Source organism: Cephus cinctus, unplaced genomic scaffold (assembly GCF_000341935.2).
Source record: "Cephus cinctus unplaced genomic scaffold, Ccin1 Ccin1_scaffold0662, whole genome shotgun sequence".
In the NCBI taxonomy this organism is placed as follows: domain Eukaryota; kingdom Metazoa; phylum Arthropoda; class Insecta; order Hymenoptera; family Cephidae; genus Cephus; species Cephus cinctus.
The window spans coordinates 147,946-169,048 of NW_014333291.1; the positions used below are offsets into that span (position 1 = coordinate 147,946).

A 21,103-nucleotide genomic window follows, 5' to 3' on the forward strand; every position below is an offset into this window, starting at 1 on the left:
AGTGTATCTGATAATACTGTGTAACATTGACTCGGGTTTAAATAAAAATACGATAAGCTCCGAGCGACTGAACGTCTTCTGCGATGGAATCGAAATTCGTAATTATTTTGTGTATAGCTAGTCTAACGGTTATTGGTGGTACGAATGATGGAGGACCAAAAGTTTGTATCGACGATGGTTGTCTGATTGGTTTTGAAGATACTAGCAGATTGAACAGGACATTTAGTTCATTCCTTGGAATTCCATACGCTAAACCCCCTATTGGGGAATTACGATTCAAGGTAAACGAACTCGATATTAAATTGATGAATTTCAGGTTATGCTTGATTGATGGAGGAAGGGTTATGTACTCTACTTAGGAGAAGTTTACGTAATAGTATATTTATTGAGTATTAGAAAATGATGTTGTACAATATGAAGACCTTTGATTAGATTCATGTGGATTAAACGAAAGCAATGTTGGATTAAAATTATATTTTTATTCATATAGTTCCACTAATAATTACACGCGTTGTATTAATTTTTTCAAACCAATAATGTTGCCATGATTTGTTAAAGATGATCGGTACTATCTAATGTCCACGTGTTCATTTTTATGAACGATAACAGTACGGATCATTTAATCAAATATGATAAGAGATCTTAAATAAATAAGTTTGTCGAATCTATCACATTGTGATTTAAACCTGTTATCTCCATTCTTCACAAAATTAATGTACCTAATATCCACATTTTTCAGAACGTCGGATAATAATTTCTTGATGTTTGGTATTAAAAAATCGTCGTACATATAATTTATGACGATGTGACACCGATAGTCTTCTTTTGATCCGTACAGACTTTATCCCCTCGTTAGAGGGCTAAGTGCCACATACGGACAGTATGGATCTTGTGTTCGGGGTTTGTTCCAAAGTCTTACTCTTGTACCTCTGGAATATCGTTCTGTCACTGTCGAACGTACATATGTCGGTAAACAGAAACAGAGTAGTACTCTAGCGTATCGGAGTTGATTTTGGAACAGATAGCCCGGCAAAAATTTCACTGCCTATATTTGCATTATTATATCTTTAAAAATACGTATTATCAATCTAACCAGCCTCCGGAAAATCCAGAACCCTGGGACACGCGTGAAGCTAAAAAAGATGGAAACATGTGTATCGCAGCCATGTATTTCCGTAATGAAGATGACCCACCAGGCAGTGAAGACTGCCTTTACTTGAATGTTTATACACCAGTGGTAATAAAACTACAAATTAAACTAAAGCAATCATATATGTATATACTAGTTGATATAAATAAATTCTTCCTCTTTAAAGTTACCTGAAATAGGCGTTAGTTCACCGGATCTTCCAGTAATGGTCTTTTTTCATCCTGGTGGTTTTATGTTCTGGTCAGGTACCACCTATCATTTTCAACCACACTTTTTCATGGACCGTGGTGTCATCCTTGTCACTTTAAATTACCGTCTCAATATACTAGGTAATTAAATTCGAGCTGGGTTATCGTATTTGAATTAAATGATATTAAGGATGTCTATTTTTTATTATCAGGATTTTTAAGTACCGAGGATGAGGTAGCTCCTGGAAATTGGGGACTTAAAGATCAAGTACATGCTCTGCAGTGGGTTAACGATAATATTGGGGCCTTTGGTGGTGATCCTGATAAGGTTACTATTTTTGGCGGTAGTGCTGGCGGAGCTTCAGTACATTATCACATGCTAAGTCCACTTTCCAGAGGTTTATATATTTTAATTATTACATAGACGTATCCATTCGAATTCTCTAGATTGTACAATTATTCGTTTTTATAGGATTGTTCACGAAGGCCATCGCCCAATCAGGTCTTGCCAATGCAAGATGGGCTTATTCACTGAAGAATGAAGCAAGAGAGCATGCAGAATATATAGGTCAACATTTTAATTGTCCTACTGAAAATTCGACTGTTTTGGTTGACTGCCTTCGTAAGAAACCAGCAGAGGAACTGATTGAAGCTGATCCAATCTTTTTTGTAGGGCCCTTTTCTTATAGTTTTATTGTTTATGAATCGGAAGATATATTTTATTTTATTTTTTCTTTGAAATTTACAGGTTTGGTCTATTGATCCATTAATTAAATTCCCACCCGTAGTAGAGCCGGATATCGAAGGAGCGTTTCTTATGGAGATGCCAAATGATCTATTGAATTCTGGAAAATTTGCGGATGTACCGTTCATGGCTGGAATTATGTCAAAAGAAGGAGTTTTGAGAAGCGGCGGTGGGTTTGTTAACTAATCAGTATATAAATTTGCGAAAAAAAGAAAAAAAATTATTAATCAATTTCGTTATTACCACAGCTATCATGTCTCATGACAATATACTTCAGAACTATGATGTTCTCAAGTTAAAGTCGTTCTCTAATAGTTTACACTTTTATCAGCATCCGGTAGAGGATGTAATCAAAATCATTGACAAAATTAACAAATACTATTTTAAGGGAAAACGCCTGACTCTTAAACAAGAGAACAATATGATACACGTGAGTCGAAAAATTCTGCTTCTTTTTTATATTGAACTTAAAAGTGATTAGGAATATTATTAATTTTTATACATCTTTGCAGATGTTTTCTGACAGATATTTTGTCCATCCGTTGGTGAAAGCTGTTGAGATGCAGCGTAAACATCAGAAATCACCAATTTATCTGTACAGTTTTGAATATGAGGGACCAAAAAGTTTTGCTACAGTATTTGGTAGAGAACTTAGTACTCCCTTAAATGGTACAGCGCATTTAGATGATTACTTGTATCTATTTCCTATGGAGAAAACCTTCTTCAAGAATGATCCTTGGACCAGAAGTAGTGAAGAGGATGAAATGATAGAAAGAATGTTAGACATTCTAACAAATTTTGCAATTTTTGGGTAAATAGCTTCAAAGGTTTATAGACACATTATTTTACTGATTTAGAGAAAACAAAGTATAATAAATCTTTTGTTTCAGTAATCCTGCCCCTAGTTTCTCTGGGTTTACGTGGAATCCAGTTAAATCTGAGGACCATGAATATCTAGTCATAAAGGGACCTCACGATCTAAAAATGTCATTAAAATTGAGATCAGATGCTGTCGCCTTTTGGGATAAATTAGACGTGGATAGTGTTAAATCTATTATCCACGATGAACTTTAATATTAAAAATATACAAGAATTCATTATCGTATAAGTTATTGTTAACTCTTTATTATTTGCAACATTCTCTAGAAAATATTAATAAATAGAAGCTTCCTCGAACGTCCGTCATTCTTTGCATCTAGCAATGGTAACAGTATGCTACTCATATAAGCATTAGTAATACTATGTACTTCGGTGCAATTATGCATGTAATATGCGAACCAGCGAAGATTTCGTTTATAATACGAACCTTGTAACCGCCAAGGTTTCATTTGTAAATGTCACATTTTTTTTTCTAAGACAAAAGTTTGTCCTACCTGCTTGTTTCTTTGTTCCTTTTATTAAAATCTATAAAAACTCGCCAAAATCATTAATAAAGCGAGCCAATTAATCTGAAGATTTCCAGTACCTGCACAGGTATAAAAATAAAAATGACAATTTTTAATTGATACTAAGATAAGCAAAAACGGCAGATTCAATAACAAAAATGGAAATTACCGTTATCGCTGTAGCGAATACAATCCAATTGATCCTCCGTAGTGGTATAGTCGGAAGCGCAGGTGCACATTCCTAAAAGTTAAGAAAAAGAAATTAAGAGAAAATTAAAAATGGGTGTGACTTATAAAAAATACGTTGAAAGAAAATTTTTACCATAAATACAATCAACACTTGTGACTTCGGTGGTGTTGGAATCTCTATTCGTGGGCGTAACGCATTGTCGATGAGTCTCGCAGGCTCGACCGAGCTCTGTAACAAATTATTCAGACATGACGTAACTATAAGAGCATAGAAAAATATTCAAAGATACTCATACGTAATAACAATACCTTTTTATTATATTATCAAACTTTATACTTACTGACACTTCTATAACATACTGGACCACGTTGATGGTAGCCTTCAACGCAAGAGCACCTTTCCTCATTGCATTGTGCATTCGTCATGAACTCCTGACACTGCGCATGCTCACTGCACGATTCACCGATTACATTGGCAGCTTTCAGACATCTCTTCCGATCAGAAGACATCACGTGATCCACGTTGCAGCGACAGACGTTCAAGCACCTTGAATTTTGAGCGACACATTCCTCGTCGCCGGAGCACTGATCGTCCAAAACTGATAATACAAAATAATGTCTTTGGTAATTCGACTGTTCTAATATTTATACATTCAGTCGAACTGGATTCATAATCAATCAACAGACTCACATGAACTTCTTATACATCTTGTACCATCTGAATTAGGGTGATGTTGAAATGGACATTCACAGAAACCAGTGACACAATAACTGGGTGAGTTTTCAACGTAACAGTTTTTCGAAGTCTGACACATCTGACCTATTCCTGTATTTAAGATATAAATATTACGTTAGATTTATTTAAGAGTTATTCTAATGATTTATAAATGACAATTATTACTTACTGACTGTTTGATAGCATCGTCCGGCTTGAAAGTGGGAGCCAATGGAACACTGACACACGTTGTCCCGGCATTCCGCTTGGGCTGTGAAGGTCACGCTACACTGCACGTCCTTCGTACATGGATCCCCCATCGCAGTGGCAGCTGCAACAGGATGTGCATCAATTATACGCCATCTTTAAAATCAAACAACGGGCCTATTAAAAATATAACAATCATACGCACTTCTTAGACACTGCACGTGAGTACGATTCCTGTCTACAAGATATCCAGTCATGCATAGACATGTCTGCTGATTCCAGCAGTATGCATTCTCCACGCAGTCCTTATCATACTCACAGGAAGCCAGAGTTTCTGAAAAGCCATAAGGCGCAGAAAAAAGAAGACAATAATTGATAAACACACAGTTCACTTATCAAATAAATGTGTCATCTCGTCACCTAAAAGACAGTACACGTGAGTCATATATATATGTATATTAAAGCAAAGCCCAGTCCGCATGCATGCGTATATACGCTATAAGGTAAACGGAAGTATGAGTAATCTTATTGAAAAGTGTAGTTCCGGTTTTAAAAATCCAAGCCTACATTCATTACAAATATATTTTTCACCAGATAGCAGCCACCAATGATAGCTGTACAAGTTTCCATGTATTTAAAAATACATTGGCTTATTCAGCACGAGGTTCGTGATAAGCTGACATTCTCAGAAGCCGATCGATACGTACTAGGCAATGCTTGATCCCTGCACGTCAGGTTGCCGCTCACGAGGTAGCATGGAATACGAAGCAACACGAAGAGGAGGACTAGGAGGTAGATTCTGTTGAATCCTCTACCCTTCATCCTCAAGGAACGCAAACGATCCTCCAGATCCTCCTGATCCTCCAGGATGATTTCTTCTCGATAGCATGCTTCCTCCAGGTGTGTCTGGCTGAGAAAGCTGGTCAAGAGATGCCTGACCCTTCACTACTATGCTATTGCGTACTATCCAAGCAAGACACTTCCATTTACACTAGTTCTCGCGTGGCATAAGCGTAGCCTCTAAAGATTGACACTTCACTCTACAAGAACACAGTGCACGCACGTTGGGCAAACGTAGGCTGAACTGAACAGTCTTCACTCTATGAACGTAACGACGTAACAGCAATAGAGGAGCGAATTACGCAACAGCGTCCCTGGCACTGCAAACTACGTTTTCGAGCACACGAATTCCAATGCAAAGAGCCAAACAGTGAGGATCCGACTGAGTTACGTAGATTTAGAGAAGGGAATAAAAAACGCTTCACGGTTATCGACCTTCTTCCCACGGGTACAGGAGGTTCTGGTCCATGGGGAACAGTCCCAGGTAATATGATAAATATCAACGTATTTGTAGGAGTATAGTTACAACAATCCTAAATACGCAAAAGACTCACGATAGCCAGCATAAATGATCCAAGTACAGTGTCTAACGTAAGAAACTTATAAATTTTAAATATTGGACTGTACATGAAAAATTGAATTTTTAACGTATATATCACTTTTACGGTAATTGCACATGACGTTTAAATTACTTGTCACTTGTAAATCTTGTCCGGTCGTTTACAGGTAATGCACTATTGTGAATTGTTTTTTGATTACTGGAATTATTATTATTTTTTATAACATTCTTTCACTCACGTCTTCTCAATAGGTGTGTGTGCTCGTCGAGATGAGCTGTGACTGTACCGCCGAAGGCGAACACAAGGGCCAGCGCAAGCGTCACGCCAACCGGAACCTTGAGGTCTCCTTTCATTTCCTTTTCTTCTTTGGTGAACCTTCGAATAGTTTCAGTTTAGATGTTCACCTTCGTGAGCCAATAGGCCCACTATGAGGTCTCCGATGAAAGGAAACTAATTTACGTTAGCATCACTAGGAGTGACGCGTTCACTAGCTCAGATCGTACGGAGAGACACGCCATTATCATCGCCTCTGTATCTTATCGGTATAAGATTACCAAAGGTGGGAAGTTGGAATATATAGATATACCTTCGCTTTACGATCCCCATACACACACCTTTTTACAATGGATATGCATATGATTTCGAAATTTTCAAGATGGCTGATATCGAATGTTCAAAATTATTTCAGTCAATGAATCATGTCAAAATTATCGAGTCTCCATCGAAATCATTCCAATTCGGCGTTACTTATCTTGTATCTCTACATTTTTAATGAAAAAAAAAAAACATGCGACTTGTTTACTTAAATTTACTGATAAAATTTCGATTTCTGCTTTGATATTCATAACATTTTTTTTCTGAAGAAACCGCTCTTATATAAGCAATGCACCTTGCAGAGAGTTTGTATTTTACAAATAGCGTCTAACTCTGTACAATCATTATTATTTGCTTTCAATATGATTGATAAGAGGGTTTCCGTATTCTTCATTTTTTCTTTTTCTCTTATTTTTTTTATTATCTGTGTCAATGGCCAATCACGCTTAATTGGATCCGAATGCTGGTCGTACAGCGACTGTAGTAGTAGTGTGCTTAATAGCTATTGTAAAAATTATCGTTGCGTTTGCTATAGCCCTTACATTCCAAGTCAGAACTTAAACATGTGTACAATAGGTAAGAGATATAATCAATGGCATAGTGCATTTAAAATCTGCTATATGTTTAGTGCAAAATTAATTTCTTGTAGCTACCGGCGAGCCCTGTCCAACTCTTAGCACTGTCTGCTATGATAATAACGCTCGCTGCAATTCAACAAAGAAAGGATATTGCGAATGCAAAGATACATTTGTGCAACATACAGACACCAGGGTATGTTTGAGAGGTAAGAAAAAACGATATAAAAAGACATTTGATTATTTAGTATATCAAAAATGTCAATGTCTATTTAAAAAATGCATTCTCACTGACGATTATAATGATATTTCATTAATTTGTATTATCTTATAAATAACATATGTTTACAGCCATCGGTCAGAGCTGTACTGGAGCTGAAGTGGCCTGTGTCGATGGATCCTGTCAGAATGACAAGTGTCAATGTCCACAGCCCCTAGTAGGCAATTCTTTTGGCAACAGGTGTGTCACCGGTAATATAATTGTTTATTAGTTTAATTGATTGACATATCAAAAGTTTATCTTTCATATGAATTATATCTTTCTCTTTATGTTACTAGCTCTCGGTGAAAATTGTCTGCAGAGTCAAGAATGCGCCGACCCTCACGCTACCTGTGAAGCAAATGGACCTTGTATCTGCAATGATGGATTCCGGCAAGTTCAACGCGCAGATGGTTCTACGCTTTGCAAACGGGGTCAGTAATAAAAACAATTATTTATTAACTAATTACAAAGCTCTTTCTTGCAGTCCTAGGAGCAGCCTGCGACGAGGATGAAGACTGTGCAAACGAATATTCATTTTGTGAGAGCATGAGACAAGGAACTACCATTTGTAATTGTCGCGAAGGCTACGTGCGATCTACTGACACGAAGAAATGTCTTGCAGGTAAAGAATATAATGTGATTCATTTGTAGAACGTTGATCAAACTTTTCTTTTTCATTCTCCTAGTACCCCTTCTTTGGCCAGGCTCTTGCGAGGAGAATCTGCAGTGTCATGGAGCTTTTGGAAGTCTGAGTAATTGTACAAATTTCACTTGCAGTTGTCCAATTGGATACGAGTTCAGTGAAAACAGCGGTGAATGTGTTCTTTCAAGTAAGGAAAAAAATATTTCAAATGTCAACAATAATTATTAAACTAATCTCTTATTTTTCAGCAGTCGTCCAAGTTCCGTAGACTTAAAATTGAATTTTTATTATCGACCTGACCAGTACCTCGAATCACGATTCATGAAATAGAAAGGAAAGAAAAGTAAAGAAATATGCGACTCAATGATTTTTCTACATTTATTTAAAAAAAAAAGATGTGCAACGATAGATAGCTGAGATAATTTTAAAGCCAATACATAGTATTACTAAGTACTGCTAACGCTGTGTTAATTACTATCTACTTCGTGTACGATAATCATACAAATCGGTCAGACCCAGTCCGTACAGTAAGTGCAAATTATAGGCGTAATAACATACATAATACGTATTTCTTTCGTACGACACTATTTGTAGCTAAATAAGATTTTACAAAAGTTACAGAACCCGTTACAGCGTGCAGTATCGTGGAAGTTTGTAATTAATCCTACTTATGTATCTAAGACAAGGCAGAAAATATATGCATATGCATCTCCTCAATGAGGATTTGAGATTTGAAATTAAGGAACGAAAACATATTCGAATATGAGTAATGAGGTATGAGAAATATTTGTTTTCTTCCTCTTACAATGATACGTAGAGCAATGACGATAGAATGAGAGTCATCGAAAGCGTCAGTGTGGTTGCACCTGAAACTACAATTATTTCACTAAAGTAACAAGCACAAACATTTTTCCATTTGTATGACTAAGACGCGATTATTTAGCATACGCTTCGTTATCGTATATCGTTACATTTTTATTTTTACCTGATACACATATATTATCTTCATTTTTTTCGAACCCTGTCGTGCAATGGCACTGTTTGGCTATGCACTGCAAAGCCTTCTCCTCGTATCCGGTTTCACCCTGATAACATTCGTAATCTCCTTCGCAACTATCACCAAGCCCTAAACACAGATTAGATAGATACAGTGCTTTAAAAATTAATTGCCGATTTTGATTCTAGTGGATATTATAGTATTAAAAATAGTTTTACTTTTGTTTACGACACATCGATGTACTTTGTTGTCGAAATGATAATGCTCTTGGCAAACGCATTTCTCTCCCATGCATTCTGAATTGTCACCGAATTTTTTGGAGCACTGTACAGACTCCGAACAGAAGTCATTAATTTTCTGCGCCAGTGGCAGACAATTATTATTTTGGGGATTGATAACTGCATCGATGGAACACGTGCAAAGTCCAGCATTGCATTCGGCTCCAATGATGCTCATGCACTCTTCATTGAAATTACATGACTCACCGAATGCTACGATTATTTAATGATTAATATAATATTAATGGGATTTTTTAATTTTTTTATCAATACATACCTACGGATTTATAACATTTTGAATTAGCATAGTGGTAACCAGGAACGCATTTGCACTCCATATTGGAGCACGTAGAGTTTGCCAAATAAGCCAAACATTGCTTATTGTCCTCACAGGTAGAACCAATGGTAGCCGCAACTAGAAAATTTTGAAAGAAATTATATTTTTATACTCATTACTAATAAGACCGATAAGACAATCGTCAAAAATATCTGACGTACTCGGTAGGCATCTTTCACTATCCGACGACGATACAAAACCCGTCAAGCATTCGCATTGTGATATGGAGGTATTGCAGAAGCCGTTTTTTAAATAACAATCCTTTGAGTGTTTGCATACGCGAGCTACCAATGGATCTAAAATTTCGCGTGAAAAAAGAAAACGGTTAATAAAATAAATAAAAATATCCCAAGTCAGTAGCTGTCTTGTTGACAGTTTTAAATCAAAGTTTAAAAGTCATTTACTTGATTGCTTTGAGCTCACAACGGCAATATCAGATGGTTTACACAGACTGCCTGATTCTTCTCCACTCTTCGAACAATAACATTCGAAGTTGATGCAAGTTGTATTCATACTATTTGGTATCACTGGTCTGCAATCTTCATACTTAATGCAGGGAACCGTCACGTTTCCATCCTTATTAAGGTAACCTAGAAAAGACATAAAAACATATAGATAACTTCAAAATACATTCCTAGTATAATATGCCTAGACACTGATTCTTCTAGTTTACTCTCAGTTTAGAATTTGTATCCTTTCTATTTTCAATATATGTATTTCTCACGTATGTATTGAATATATATATATAATATATATATAATATATATATTCAATATATATTATAATTTTGAATATACACACACCTGCGTATCTATGCATATTATATACCGTGCTCGAAGGTTTAACACAAATTATACACGTATTCTATGTGTTTCTCCCATACAACAAAGGATAACTGGAATAGCTACGGTCACGAATTGTAAATAATTGCCAATCATAAGAACGCTAAACAACAATATTATTCATACCTCGCTTTAGCTGTTGACCGTTACTATATACGTTAGTATGAAACACTATCGCTTAAGGGGTGCAACGTATATACGGGGTACCATAATATCAGCGTGAAAGAAATACCATAGTACTTCATAAGTATACGCACAGTGTATAATATGAAGCCACGTTGGCGCTTTCAATGCTTTGTCTATCGTCGACGATATAAATAATAATGCATTCTTAGAATTTGTCGAGGCGCAGTAGATCTCGGGATTAATCATACAGAATTTAGTAAACATCATATTATGATTTTTGGATATTTATATTAAATTTGATAATTGAATTTTTTTCAAATCGATACATTATAAAATTAAAAAGAGTATCCGATGTTAGTATGAATGTACGAGTAACATAAATTTATGTCAAATATGGCGGTGCTTTTGAAAAAAGATACTGTTGCCTAAAGGTAACTTGTTTAGTTCACGTAATTGTTTTTAAGTTGCAATACGAGATTCCCAGGAAGATAAAAGAACTTTTATCACAAGATTCCGACGCGAGAAACAAGATATAGACAAATATTGAAACGCGAATTATTCAAAAGCTACATCCGAATTACATACGTACAAATTATCGTGCAAGATAAAAAACGACGAATTATTAACAAGTCATTGTTACGCATTGAAACGATCTGACCCGATCGTACACTTAAGAGAGAAATAACGGTGTCAGAAAAAAAAGTTTATTATTCCCAGAACCGAAGTAACACGGTGACTAATAAAAGATATTACAACGGGGAATCCTTTTCTTCAAACTGTTCAAACAGTCGTGAAACGTTTGACTTAGTCTTCGAGACTTTGCATCACGTAGTACCAAGTGTGCCAATGACAAATGCTCCCACAATACTTGCACGAGTTGGACAAATGAATAAGAGAAGCTAAAAAAGAGAAAAAAAGAAAAGACAATATGTCTCCGCGCTAAGACTAAATAAGATAAACCACTTTTTAGATAGTAGAGAAAATAAGTCTCGGGTTAAATTTTCGCAAGTAATAGAATCTTTGCTTTGACTTTCCCTCGTAAATGTCTGTCGTTCGCGTCTGCTGGCGAAAGAACAAAAAACATTATTAAAAGAGTGAAACTAGAAAACGAAAGAAAACCAGAGAGGAAAAAAGTGGTAAGTCCCACATTTCAAATCAGGTACATTATGATGAGTGTTCTGCGGTGTTTTGTAACTTTCCATGATAATCATTAAAATTGCACGTTACGTATGTGTGTTAATGAGTCACAACGTATGTGGAAATTCGTTAGTCATTAGGATTTTTGAAAATAAGAAAATATATATACAGCATACCTTGACCAGCTACCGAATAGATGATAAGGATTGCTGCTAAGATCAGGTACTTCATCATCTTGAGGCACTTGCTTCTTTCCGGTTGATTTAGATCCGCTTTATCTTTTTCTTTTCTCTTTGCGTTATTTCGGAATAATTAAATAAATAGTCAGCGGCCGCTCTCTGGATCTTCTGTTTTTCTTTCGTAGGAGAGAGGCTGGATCCCGAGCACCGGCTAGACGCGACTGACGAACTTCGAGAACCTGGCGAACCTCGACCGCGTCGGTTACTCCGGCATTCTTCTTCCGCTCCCACCATCTCGATCGTTTCTTGTGTTAGCCTACGTACAGTCAATCGATTGTATTCTTGAGATACACTAGATTGGCCATAATATATCCCCACCTTGTATTTAGGAAAGATAGCCGTTAAGAAACTTTGATTGGATTTTCAAAAATATATTATCGTTTGAAAAATACCGCCAAGACTTCCTAAAACAACAGTGACTCAGACTGTACCACAATTGTGTGAAAGATTTGACGATCAGAGTTTTTGGCATTGCTGCAATATTTCTGCATTGTTAAGTTCATTGTATTTAACTTGATGGTAACGTACATTGAGGTTAGTTTGATAGCTTCTCCTAGGTCATCGGATTCTTGATTATATCTTACACGTATATGGACGCTATTGTTATTTCCTTTGACGTATCGAATGCCGTTAATGAAACAGTATATTTTCCAATGATAATAATACCTCGAATGACGGTATCTTGTACTTCTTGGTTTCCTTATAAATAAATTTTACATTGTCTGATGTAATTTGATATCCAATCGTTGACAGCTGTCGAAAATTCAAATTTCGTGCACTAGAAATTCGACCGGTAGCTACTCCTGACGGAATTCTTAATAATCTACATTATCGACAACGATTGCCTCTCAATGCTGAACTATCATTTTAAGATAACGTAGATTAACCGTTACAAAAAGATAAATACGTTCACGTACCATCATATCGATATTCCAAGAACTCGATGACTGTGGGCGTTGACTCTGTGAGTCCCAATGGGACGAAACTTTATAATTTCTTAGTAAAAATGTTTCGTCTCACTTTACTTACTAACAAGGAAACCCTCCCAACCCGACCCCACCGATTTCAATCATTTTTTGATATGTTGTAGTACTCGACAAAATAAGAGACACGTATTTTTTTTTTTGTGCTGACATCCACTTTAAAGGGGTGAAAACGACCCTTGAAATTCACCCCCGAAAATCGTTTTTTCATCATATCTCGACTTCTTATTAATATTTTTTAATAAAACCAAGTGGAAAATATTTGTCATAAGAAGTCGAAGATATGAGGTGTGTTTATGATCCAAGGGGTTGCAACCCTTATTTTTTATACAGAAAAAAGCATAAAAAATATAGTTTTTTCAAAATATAAAATAAGGGTTGCAACCCTTGGGTCATAAACACACCTCATATATTCGACTTCTTATGACAAATATTTTCCACTTGGTTTTATTAAAAAATATTAATTAGAAGTCGAGATATGATGAAAAAACGATTTTCGGGGGTGAATTTCAAGGGTCGTTTTCACCCCTTTAAAGTGGATGTCAGCACAAAAAAAATGGTGGGGTCGGGTTGGGGGGGTTTCCTTGTAAGTAGAATATTCTCTGTCTCATTGATATTCAAGCATATCGTTTTAATGTTCCCACGAAATTTCTTAATACAATTTTCATATCCTTTGCATGTTAAGGTAGAAAAAGATTCATTAGGTATACTAGACACATTTTCTGTTCCATGTATATTTCAAATTTACCTTTTCTGTGCTGAAGTGTTCAACCAGTCAAAGATAACACTTATCAGTGGGACTTGGCGTCGGGGTTAATGGTGAAGTTTGTCAGTAAGAATCACAGGTGCTTCAGTTTATCATTGGCTAGTGGGAAAGTACTTTTATTCAAAATCATTATGCCACGTTTACAATTCGTCATTTGCATGATAATATTCACGTGCATAGATCTCACCGGTCAGTTTTGGATTTTTGTAAAATATAAAAGGAAACAGAAAAAGTGCCAGTGATTTATTCAAAGCGTTTTACCTTCCATCTCAGTGACACACCATTTTTTAATTTAACCTTCAGACATGTTTTTATCCTCACTCTCTTTTTATTTTTAAATTTGTACAGTTATCTCAAAATACCAAATCGTGTATTGTTTCAGTTTCACAATATTATGGCAAGTCTCGAATCCACGAATACTGCAACATAGACTATGACTGTATTCAACATGCATTCTGTCGAGAACAGCATACATGCCTGTGTGAGCCATATTATGCACCAACGCCTGATAAAGGAATGTGCACCGCGAGTATGTATTGTATTATATCTGTATACTATGTTTTTATAATAAGAAATTACATAATTTTTATGGTACTCCGTAAGTGTACAGTGACAGAAATGCTCTTAGTAGTATCATACATTTCCGTTGATATTTATGGAAGGTCACATCTGCAATGATAAGTGATAGGAAGACTAATTTTTTTCAGCACCGGGATTGCCATGTTCGAGTGATTCAGTTTGCGCAACTATGACTAACTCAGAATGCGTACAAGGCCTATGTGCGTGTAAAATAAACTTTATCCTGGACTTGAAGAACTCATCGAATTGCATTGCCCGTGAGTCATCAATTATGCTGTTTCCTTTTCCTTACATTATAACTGATAGCGAAAAAAATGATAGAATTTTTTGCAATGACTAAAGAAATTCATGCTTTTGCTTTAATGGCAGGACCTGTCATTGAGGGTGATCATTGTCAAACCCAAGACGAATGTTACGATGCAATGGACAGAGCGCATTGTGTGAATGAACGCTGTCATTGTTACACGAATTATCATTTTGTATTGGGATTAGGAAGATGCATAAGGAGTCGAGGTAACGATTATCCTGGTGGAAATTTTTCTCAAAATTTTCAAAATTTTCTATTACATTTATTTCGATTTTTTTTTAATTCTCGAAAGTCTTCATATTTCTGAAAAAATCCAATAATTTCTTCGGAATTTTCGAAAATAGAAAAATTCAGAGAAACTTCGGAGAAAAATTTTCACCAGAGTAGATTTTGAAAAAAATTTCTTTTTAAATTTATCACATTAACGGAAATTGTTTTATATTGAAGATCTTAACGATACCTGTCAAGCGGATTACGAATGCTTTATAAAGGGTGATTCGAAGGAATTGGAATGTCAGTTTGGACGTTGTCGCTACAGACTTGAAAATACATCGTCTAGTAAATATTAATTAATTGGTTCTAGCGAAAAACTCCCATTAATAGGTTAGCTTCTAGGCTGACTCTAATTGTTTTTTTGTTTTTACTTTAGGCTCAAATCCAACAACTATTGCAGTCATTACGATACTTGGATTAGGAATTATTCGGACGATACTTTAAGAAACTTACAAATGTATGGAGTTTAGTATGAGTGTGAACTTGCTACCAATTAATTGGAATGATGTAATTTTAATGAATTCGAACAACATTTAGTTATGGAACAATCGAATGGAGCCCATTGTAATGCGGATCAGTTGTAATTATTTATTATTACAATGTGTTTTTATAAACGATTAATTGATTCCTATTATGTAGAATTAATTATTCGTATCTCTCATGACATTACTACATTTCTATTTACCGTCATCAGATAATAGGTGATAAATAATGACTGATCTATGAATATTTTCTTACAACTTTGTTATACCATGTAGAGAAACCGAGAATAAAGATCGTCTAGAAACTCGCGACTATTTAACACCTATACCTAACTATATAAAAGAATTTTAAAATAGCAAGAAAAAACTGTAATTAAATTGTGATAATTTGAGCGCGCTTCAGATTAGGCTACTCACATGCACAGGAGTACGTTCAGAAAATTTAATAAAGTATAATACGGTATAATTTGGTGTCGTCCTGTCGTTCTATCTTTCTGGTTCTATCTTTCTCGTAATAAAGTTTGTAAAAAAAAAGATTCAAGGTGCCAAAATCATCCGGAATAACTTCTAAACTCACCACTGATGATATAGATCAAGTTAATTCCAGGCCAACATTTTACTACCTGTAGTCAAAACGATATCATGCTACCTTTATACCGTGTAATGTTAACCAATTCAAGACTTGCCTTCTCTTGTACTCGTTTTGTGATAGGGTTACATCAGATGGAGATTTCAAGTGGGCTTTCCTTTGAATTGATCATGAAATATACATAAAAATTAATAGGATTCACAGAATTGTGTCAAAGTTTGGATGGTTTGGAGATTCTTGCGTGACACCGAACTCATCAGTTAGGAATTTTGATAGACAAATTTTTGCTTTATTTACATATGGGGACTAGAAGAAGGGAGATCGTGGCAGTGTTTAGCGAAGTGCTATGATGCAAAAATGGCAGATATTACTTTCTGTTCTTGTTTGACAATATCATAATGTAATGACTTATTTAATCGCGTGAAGTATTATCGGGGATTCGTACGTATTACGGAATCTTCGCCGAATAATACAGTGCGCGTTATATTTATAAAAATGACAAATGTCTGGCGATTGGATACTTTGCCGTCTGAGATTCTTATAATAATATTTGATTATTGTCATGCATTCGATCTGGTTAGGCTCAGCGAGGTGTGCAAAAGGTTTTATAATATTGTTCAAGATGATACACTCTGGATTAAGAAGTCGAAACTGCCTCTTGTTACGAATCAAATATCTAAAAGGTTTCGCGATAGGTTAGCATGGTTATGTTTGCACTCAAATGTTATTAATGTAAGTATAATTCAGAATGATTTTATATGCATTGCAATTGCACCAATGATTTTTAGATGCAACCCATTGCTTTGCCTGCGGCAGAAATGGCACGTTTCTCGAAATTGGGAATGTGGAAGGTATATGGAAAGGACTCTTTTTTGGGAGCGATCAAAGTTGATGCCCTGGATACAGCTGAAGCAAAATAGTCTCTGGTGGGGTGCTAACGTCCAAATTCTTGGCTACAGGCGCACTGAATACTTTGATGCATACGATTTTTTTCATAATTCTATGTATTCAAAGGATGTATGCAAATTCGTTGTTAAGGATAACTATGTTATCTCTGGTCATGTTGATGGAATGTTAGAAGTACAGGAGATAAGAGGAAAAGGATCATTTTCTTCGAGAAATGCCCATAATTCTGATATCAATGCCGTAGATGCAACAGACTATGTTATTCTCACTGGCTCCAATGATGGAAATGTTAAGGTATACAAAGGACATGAATACTAAGATACATTTCTAATACAGATTGATTGTTATGCCAGGTTTGGCCTATAGGCATGCATATGGATGATATTTCTGTACCTTACGGAACTATTCCGATATTTCCATTCTCAGCCCATATTCCACTTTCGGACAGAGTTTGGTCCCTTGCAGCTGATCCTACAGGGGTAAAATTTGCAGTAGGGTTGTCTGGAAACAAAAATAAGTCACCACTTCATATATTTGATATAGAATGGTACTTGCACTATTTCAAGAAGTAACAACCAAATTTCTTCAGTTAGTGCTCTTAAAAATATTTATATTATTTTAGTTATAACGAGTCAGATGTGTTGAGACATTGTTGGAGGAAAGGTGCTGGAGTTTTAGGTATAGTTTGGGAAGATCCAAATACTCTCCTAACCTGTGGTTATGATACATATGTAAGGAAATGGGATCTAAGGTAATTATTGTACCATATCCTGTAATTATCTATAATAGTAAGCAACAAATGATTGTTGATAATAATTTCTTATAGGACCGCATTATGTGTAAATTCCTGGCCAGATCCTACGGATGCAACTGTATATTGTCTGTCATCAGATCATGCTTACACAATGGTTACTGGAACGCAGTATCATAGCAAAGCTGTTCTCTGGGATCAACGTCAAAAAAATTTTGTACAGGTAGATAATTCTATTAAGCTTCCATATATACATACATATCATGCTTATAATGTCATTACCATGTCTTTTTCTCTTATCATGTAGATATATTTTGTTCATGAGAGTTATGAATCCAGTCCCATCTACAGTATATGTTTTGACAGTACACACTTGTATGCAGCTACTGATCAACATTTTATTCAGTTAACATTCTCAGGACATTCCTACGATGAAATGAATTATCGATACATGCTTGATGCTCCAAAAATAAAATGCAGTAAAACAGATTGACTAAGAATGGTATGTCATTACTCTTGAATAAGAATGTAAGTGGAGAGTTAGACTGTTGGCAAAAGAAAATGTACAACTATTTAAAAAAAATAAAATAAGAAAGCTTTTAAAAGTCTAAATCGCGACTTTGTCAAACTGTCGTTTTATGTTGCACAGTCTGTTCTGAAATGAATGTTATAGGGTAGGTTTGATTCACAATGAAATTGAATGATTTTTAAAGAATTAACAATCTATCATGTACATTCATGTATAAGATATTGGTTCAAAAATGATATATAAAACATTTGTCTTGAATGAAATATAAAAATCTATTTAGATAACGCTCAAAAGAGGAAAGTGACACTTTTTTTCCTAACAAAGCCTGCTAGATTTACGACCTACTTTTTTTCTTTTTCTCCAATTTAACAATAAACATCAATATCAAGAAAATGTTCACTACTGAAAGGTTCTCGATCCAGAATCCCTTTACTACTGATTGTGAGGGTCCTCACTATAGTTACATCGTGATAATTGAGCGCCCCTGAAGATTGCCAACAAGTGTATGTATAGATGAAGTCTATCCCAGGCGAAAATTTGGCCTGTAGAAGAAAAATACGAAAGAACAGAAAGTTGTTTGTCTGAGCCAGGTTTAACAAATCAAAAACGTGTCTTGTACACGTTATATGATTGGCTTATGCAGATGGAGATTTCAAATGCGCTGGAAATTATTACTTTACAATTGATCATGAATTGCATACCAGATTAGTAGGTTTACAGAATTGAATATGTGTGGTAAAAAGTGGATGGTTTGAAGATTATTTGGGGACACGGGATTATGAATTAAACATTTTGATAAACAAATTTTTGTTTTATTTACTCGGGAAATTGAAGAATGGAGATGGTGGGAGTGTATAATGAACTGTTATGATGCAACAAATGGCAGATATTACTTTCCACTCTCATTTAACAATGTCATAATGTAATAACATATTCAATCGCGTGTATTATTACTGCAGATTCGTGCCTGTACGGAATCTTTGCCGAATAATACAGTGCGCGTTATATTAATAAAAATGACAAATGTCTGGCAAATGGATACTTTGCCGTCTGAGATTCTCATAATAATTTTCGATTATTGCCATGCATTCGATTTGATTAGGCTCAGCGAGGTGTGCAAAAGGTTTTATAATATTGTTCAAGATGATACACTCTGGAGTAAGAAGTCGAAACTGCCTCTGGTTACAAATCAAATATCTGCAAGATTTCGCGAAAGGTTAGCAGAGCTATGCTTACACTCAATTATTATTGTTGTAAGTAGAGAACGTAGGATGATTTTATATACACTCTAATTAAACCAATGATTTTTAGATGCAACCCATTGCTTAGCCTGCGGCAGAAATGGTACATTTCTCAGAATTGGGAGTGCGGAAGGTATATCGAATCGCCTATCTTTCGGGGTAGAGAAAAGGGGAAGGCCTCCATACAGCTAAAGAAAAATAGCCTGTGGTGGGGCGATGATTTCCAAATTCTAGGCTATACTCGCTCTGAATATATTGACGAATATGATTTTTTGTATGATATTATGTATTCAAGTCTATTACACCAATTTGTTGTTAAAGATAACTATGTTATTTCTGGTCATATTGACGGATCGCTTGAAGTACATGAGATAAAAGGAAAAGCATTGTTTGTTTCAAGAAATGCCCATGATTCTGATATCAATGCTATAGATGCAACAGACTATGTTATTCTCACTGGCTCCAGTGATGAAACCGTTAAGGTAGACAAAGGATATGAATACTGAGCTATATTTCTAATACAGACTGATCTTTATGCCAGGTTTGGCCTATAGTCATCGATATGGATGATATTTCTGTGCCTAATGGATCTATTTCAATACTTCCATTCTCAGCATGTATTCCACTTCTGGACAGAGTTTCTTCCCTCGCAGCTAACCCTACAGGGGTAAAATTTGCAGTAGGATTATCTGGAAATAGAAATCAGTCACCACTTTGAATATTTGACATAGAACGGTACTTTCATTATTCTCAAAGTAACAGAATCAAATTTCTTCATTTAGTGCTTTTAAAAATATTTACATTATTCCAGTTATAACGAGTCAGATGTATTGAGACATTGTTGGAGAAAAGGTATTGGAGGAGTTCTAGGTATAATTTGGGAAGATCTAAATACTCTTTTATCATGTGGGTACGGTACATATATAAGAAAATGGGATCTACGGTAATTATCGCACCATGTAGCATAATTATCTATAATAATAAGAAACAAATGATTGTTGGTAATAATTTCTGATAGGACTGCATCATGTGTAAATTCGTGGCCAGATCCTATGGATGCAGCTGTATTGTGTATGTCATCAGACTGTGCTTATACAATGATTACTGGAACAGAGTCACATAGCAAAGCTGTTCTCTGGGATCAACGACAACAAATTTTTACACAAGTAGACAATTCTATTATGTTTTTCTACTATTATGTTTATAATTTAATTACCGTATTTTTTCTCCTGTTATATAGATATATTTTGTGGATGAGGGTCATGAATCCAATTCGATCTGCAGTATATGTTTCGATAGTACACATTTGTATATAGCCACTGATGAGCGATTCATTCAGTTAAAATTCTCAAATGGTTCGAGCACTGAAATTGACTATCGATATGTACTTGATAATAAAAAATAAAATGCAATAGCACAGATTAAGAGTTGTACATAACTATTTTAGAATAAGGATGTGGCATTGGCCGGAAAAAATAAACAATCGTTCTTTTAAAAAAAAAAACTATTAATAGTTCTAAATCACGACTTGGTCGAACTGTTTTTAAATATTTTACAGTGCCTCTGAATTAAATGTTATAAGGAAGGTTGGATTTAAAATGAAATTAAATGGCTTTAGCTGAAACAATTTTTAAAAATTTATCATGTACATACATGTATAAGGTATTGGTTCAAAAATTATATATAAA

At 35.3% G+C, this 21,103-nt stretch overlaps 5 protein-coding genes across 16 annotated transcripts; 3 read left to right on the forward strand and 2 right to left on the reverse strand.

Annotated features, from left to right (window-relative positions):
• The first annotated feature begins 55 nt into the window (after positions 1–55).
• LOC107269484 (venom carboxylesterase-6) lies at positions 56–3,259 on the forward strand. Its single transcript, XM_015743362.2, has 9 exons — positions 56–281; positions 1,097–1,237; positions 1,317–1,479; positions 1,551–1,736; positions 1,811–2,007; positions 2,087–2,252; positions 2,332–2,513; positions 2,596–2,894; positions 2,974–3,259. Exons 1-9 carry the CDS (start codon positions 84–86, stop codon positions 3,155–3,157), a joined length of 1,716 nt encoding a protein of 571 aa, XP_015598848.1. The 5' UTR covers positions 56–83; the 3' UTR covers positions 3,158–3,259.
• LOC107269488 (prion-like-(Q/N-rich) domain-bearing protein 25) lies at positions 3,177–6,367 on the reverse strand. Of its 3 annotated transcripts, none has more exons than XM_015743371.2 (8): positions 6,218–6,367; positions 4,785–4,913; positions 4,563–4,703; positions 4,349–4,483; positions 3,999–4,256; positions 3,791–3,886; positions 3,638–3,709; positions 3,177–3,548 (listed from the first exon to the last, which is right to left on the reverse strand). In XM_015743371.2, the coding sequence occupies exons 1-8, from the start codon at positions 6,330–6,332 to the stop codon at positions 3,481–3,483; spliced, it is 1,014 nt and encodes a 337-aa protein (XP_015598857.1). In that variant the 5' UTR covers positions 6,333–6,367; the 3' UTR covers positions 3,177–3,480. The 3 variants fall into 3 exon arrangements, with proteins under 3 accessions (XP_015598857.1, XP_015598856.1, XP_015598855.1); XM_015743370.2 differs by having other exon boundaries at positions 5,287–6,340; XM_015743369.2 differs by having other exon boundaries at positions 4,785–4,922; positions 5,287–6,340.
• A 466-nt stretch (positions 6,368–6,833) lies between these two features.
• On the forward strand, positions 6,834–15,704 carry LOC107269490 (fibrillin-2). The gene is made up of 11 exons (XM_025086806.1): positions 6,834–7,149; positions 7,223–7,357; positions 7,500–7,619; positions 7,707–7,841; positions 7,895–8,032; positions 8,097–8,240; positions 14,141–14,287; positions 14,466–14,594; positions 14,707–14,850; positions 15,092–15,202; positions 15,294–15,704. The coding sequence occupies exons 1-11, from the start codon at positions 6,936–6,938 to the stop codon at positions 15,359–15,361; spliced, it is 1,485 nt and encodes a 494-aa protein (XP_024942574.1). The 5' UTR covers positions 6,834–6,935; the 3' UTR covers positions 15,362–15,704.
• Positions 8,418–12,397, reverse strand: LOC107269489 (prion-like-(Q/N-rich) domain-bearing protein 25). Of its 2 annotated transcripts, none has more exons than XM_015743373.2 (7): positions 11,947–12,397; positions 10,070–10,255; positions 9,827–9,961; positions 9,606–9,743; positions 9,269–9,541; positions 9,039–9,179; positions 8,418–8,919 (listed from the first exon to the last, which is right to left on the reverse strand). In XM_015743373.2, the coding sequence occupies exons 1-7, from the start codon at positions 12,002–12,004 to the stop codon at positions 8,855–8,857; spliced, it is 996 nt and encodes a 331-aa protein (XP_015598859.1). In that variant the 5' UTR covers positions 12,005–12,397; the 3' UTR covers positions 8,418–8,854. The 2 variants fall into 2 exon arrangements, with proteins under 2 accessions (XP_015598859.1, XP_015598858.1); XM_015743372.2 differs by having other exon boundaries at positions 8,502–8,925; positions 11,947–12,383.
• A 392-nt stretch (positions 15,705–16,096) lies between the features above and the next one.
• LOC107269487 (F-box/WD repeat-containing protein 4) lies at positions 16,097–20,840 on the forward strand. 9 transcript variants are annotated; one of them, XM_025086810.1, is made up of 12 exons: positions 16,101–16,683; positions 16,777–17,188; positions 17,248–17,441; positions 17,517–17,645; positions 17,721–17,868; positions 17,953–18,147; positions 18,564–19,390; positions 19,486–19,897; positions 19,957–20,150; positions 20,227–20,358; positions 20,434–20,581; positions 20,656–20,840. In XM_025086810.1, the coding sequence occupies exons 1-6, from the start codon at positions 16,484–16,486 to the stop codon at positions 18,136–18,138; spliced, it is 1,269 nt and encodes a 422-aa protein (XP_024942578.1). In that variant the 5' UTR covers positions 16,101–16,483; the 3' UTR covers positions 18,139–18,147; positions 18,564–19,390; positions 19,486–19,897; positions 19,957–20,150; positions 20,227–20,358; positions 20,434–20,581; positions 20,656–20,840. The 9 variants fall into 9 exon arrangements, with proteins under 9 accessions (XP_024942583.1, XP_024942578.1, XP_024942580.1 ...); XM_025086812.1 differs by having other exon boundaries at positions 20,030–20,150; XM_025086813.1 differs by having other exon boundaries at positions 19,486–19,548.
• The last annotated feature ends 263 nt before the right edge of the window (positions 20,841–21,103 follow it).

Coding starts and splice junctions, on each gene's coding strand:
- LOC107269484 (XM_015743362.2), top strand. CDS start 84: ATGGAATCGAAATTCGTAATTATTTTGTGTATAGCTAGTCTAACGGTT. Junction 1,737..1,810: donor GCTAAGTCCACTTTCCAGAG/GTTTATATATTT, acceptor TCGTTTTTATAG/GATTGTTCACGAAGGCCATC. Junction 2,253..2,331: donor AGGAGTTTTGAGAAGCGGCG/GTGGGTTTGTTA, acceptor TTATTACCACAG/CTATCATGTCTCATGACAAT.
- LOC107269488 (XM_015743369.2), bottom strand. CDS start 5,401: ATGAAGGGTAGAGGATTCAACAGAATCTACCTCCTAGTCCTCCTCTTC. Junction 4,923..5,286: donor CAGGGATCAAGCATTGCCTA/GTACGTATCGAT, acceptor CTGCGCCTTATG/GCTTTTCAGAAACTCTGGCT. Junction 3,710..3,790: donor AAGTGTTGATTGTATTTATG/GTAAAAATTTTC, acceptor CTTAACTTTTAG/GAATGTGCACCTGCGCTTCC.
- LOC107269490 (XM_025086806.1), top strand. CDS start 6,936: ATGATTGATAAGAGGGTTTCCGTATTCTTCATTTTTTCTTTTTCTCTT. Junction 14,288..14,465: donor TAAAGGAATGTGCACCGCGA/GTATGTATTGTA, acceptor AATTTTTTTCAG/CACCGGGATTGCCATGTTCG. Junction 15,203..15,293: donor ACTTGAAAATACATCGTCTA/GTAAATATTAAT, acceptor TTTTTACTTTAG/GCTCAAATCCAACAACTATT.
- LOC107269489 (XM_015743372.2), bottom strand. CDS start 12,004: ATGATGAAGTACCTGATCTTAGCAGCAATCCTTATCATCTATTCGGTA. Junction 9,542..9,605: donor AAAATGTTATAAATCCGTAG/GTATGTATTGAT, acceptor AAATAATCGTAG/CATTCGGTGAGTCATGTAAT. Junction 9,180..9,268: donor TCGATGTGTCGTAAACAAAA/GTAAAACTATTT, acceptor ATCTGTGTTTAG/GGCTTGGTGATAGTTGCGAA.
- LOC107269487 (XM_015743366.2), top strand. CDS start 16,484: ATGACAAATGTCTGGCGATTGGATACTTTGCCGTCTGAGATTCTTATA. Junction 16,684..16,776: donor TCTAAAAGGTTTCGCGATAG/GTTAGCATGGTT, acceptor AATGATTTTTAG/ATGCAACCCATTGCTTTGCC. Junction 17,869..17,952: donor GTCAAAAAAATTTTGTACAG/GTAGATAATTCT, acceptor CTTATCATGTAG/ATATATTTTGTTCATGAGAG.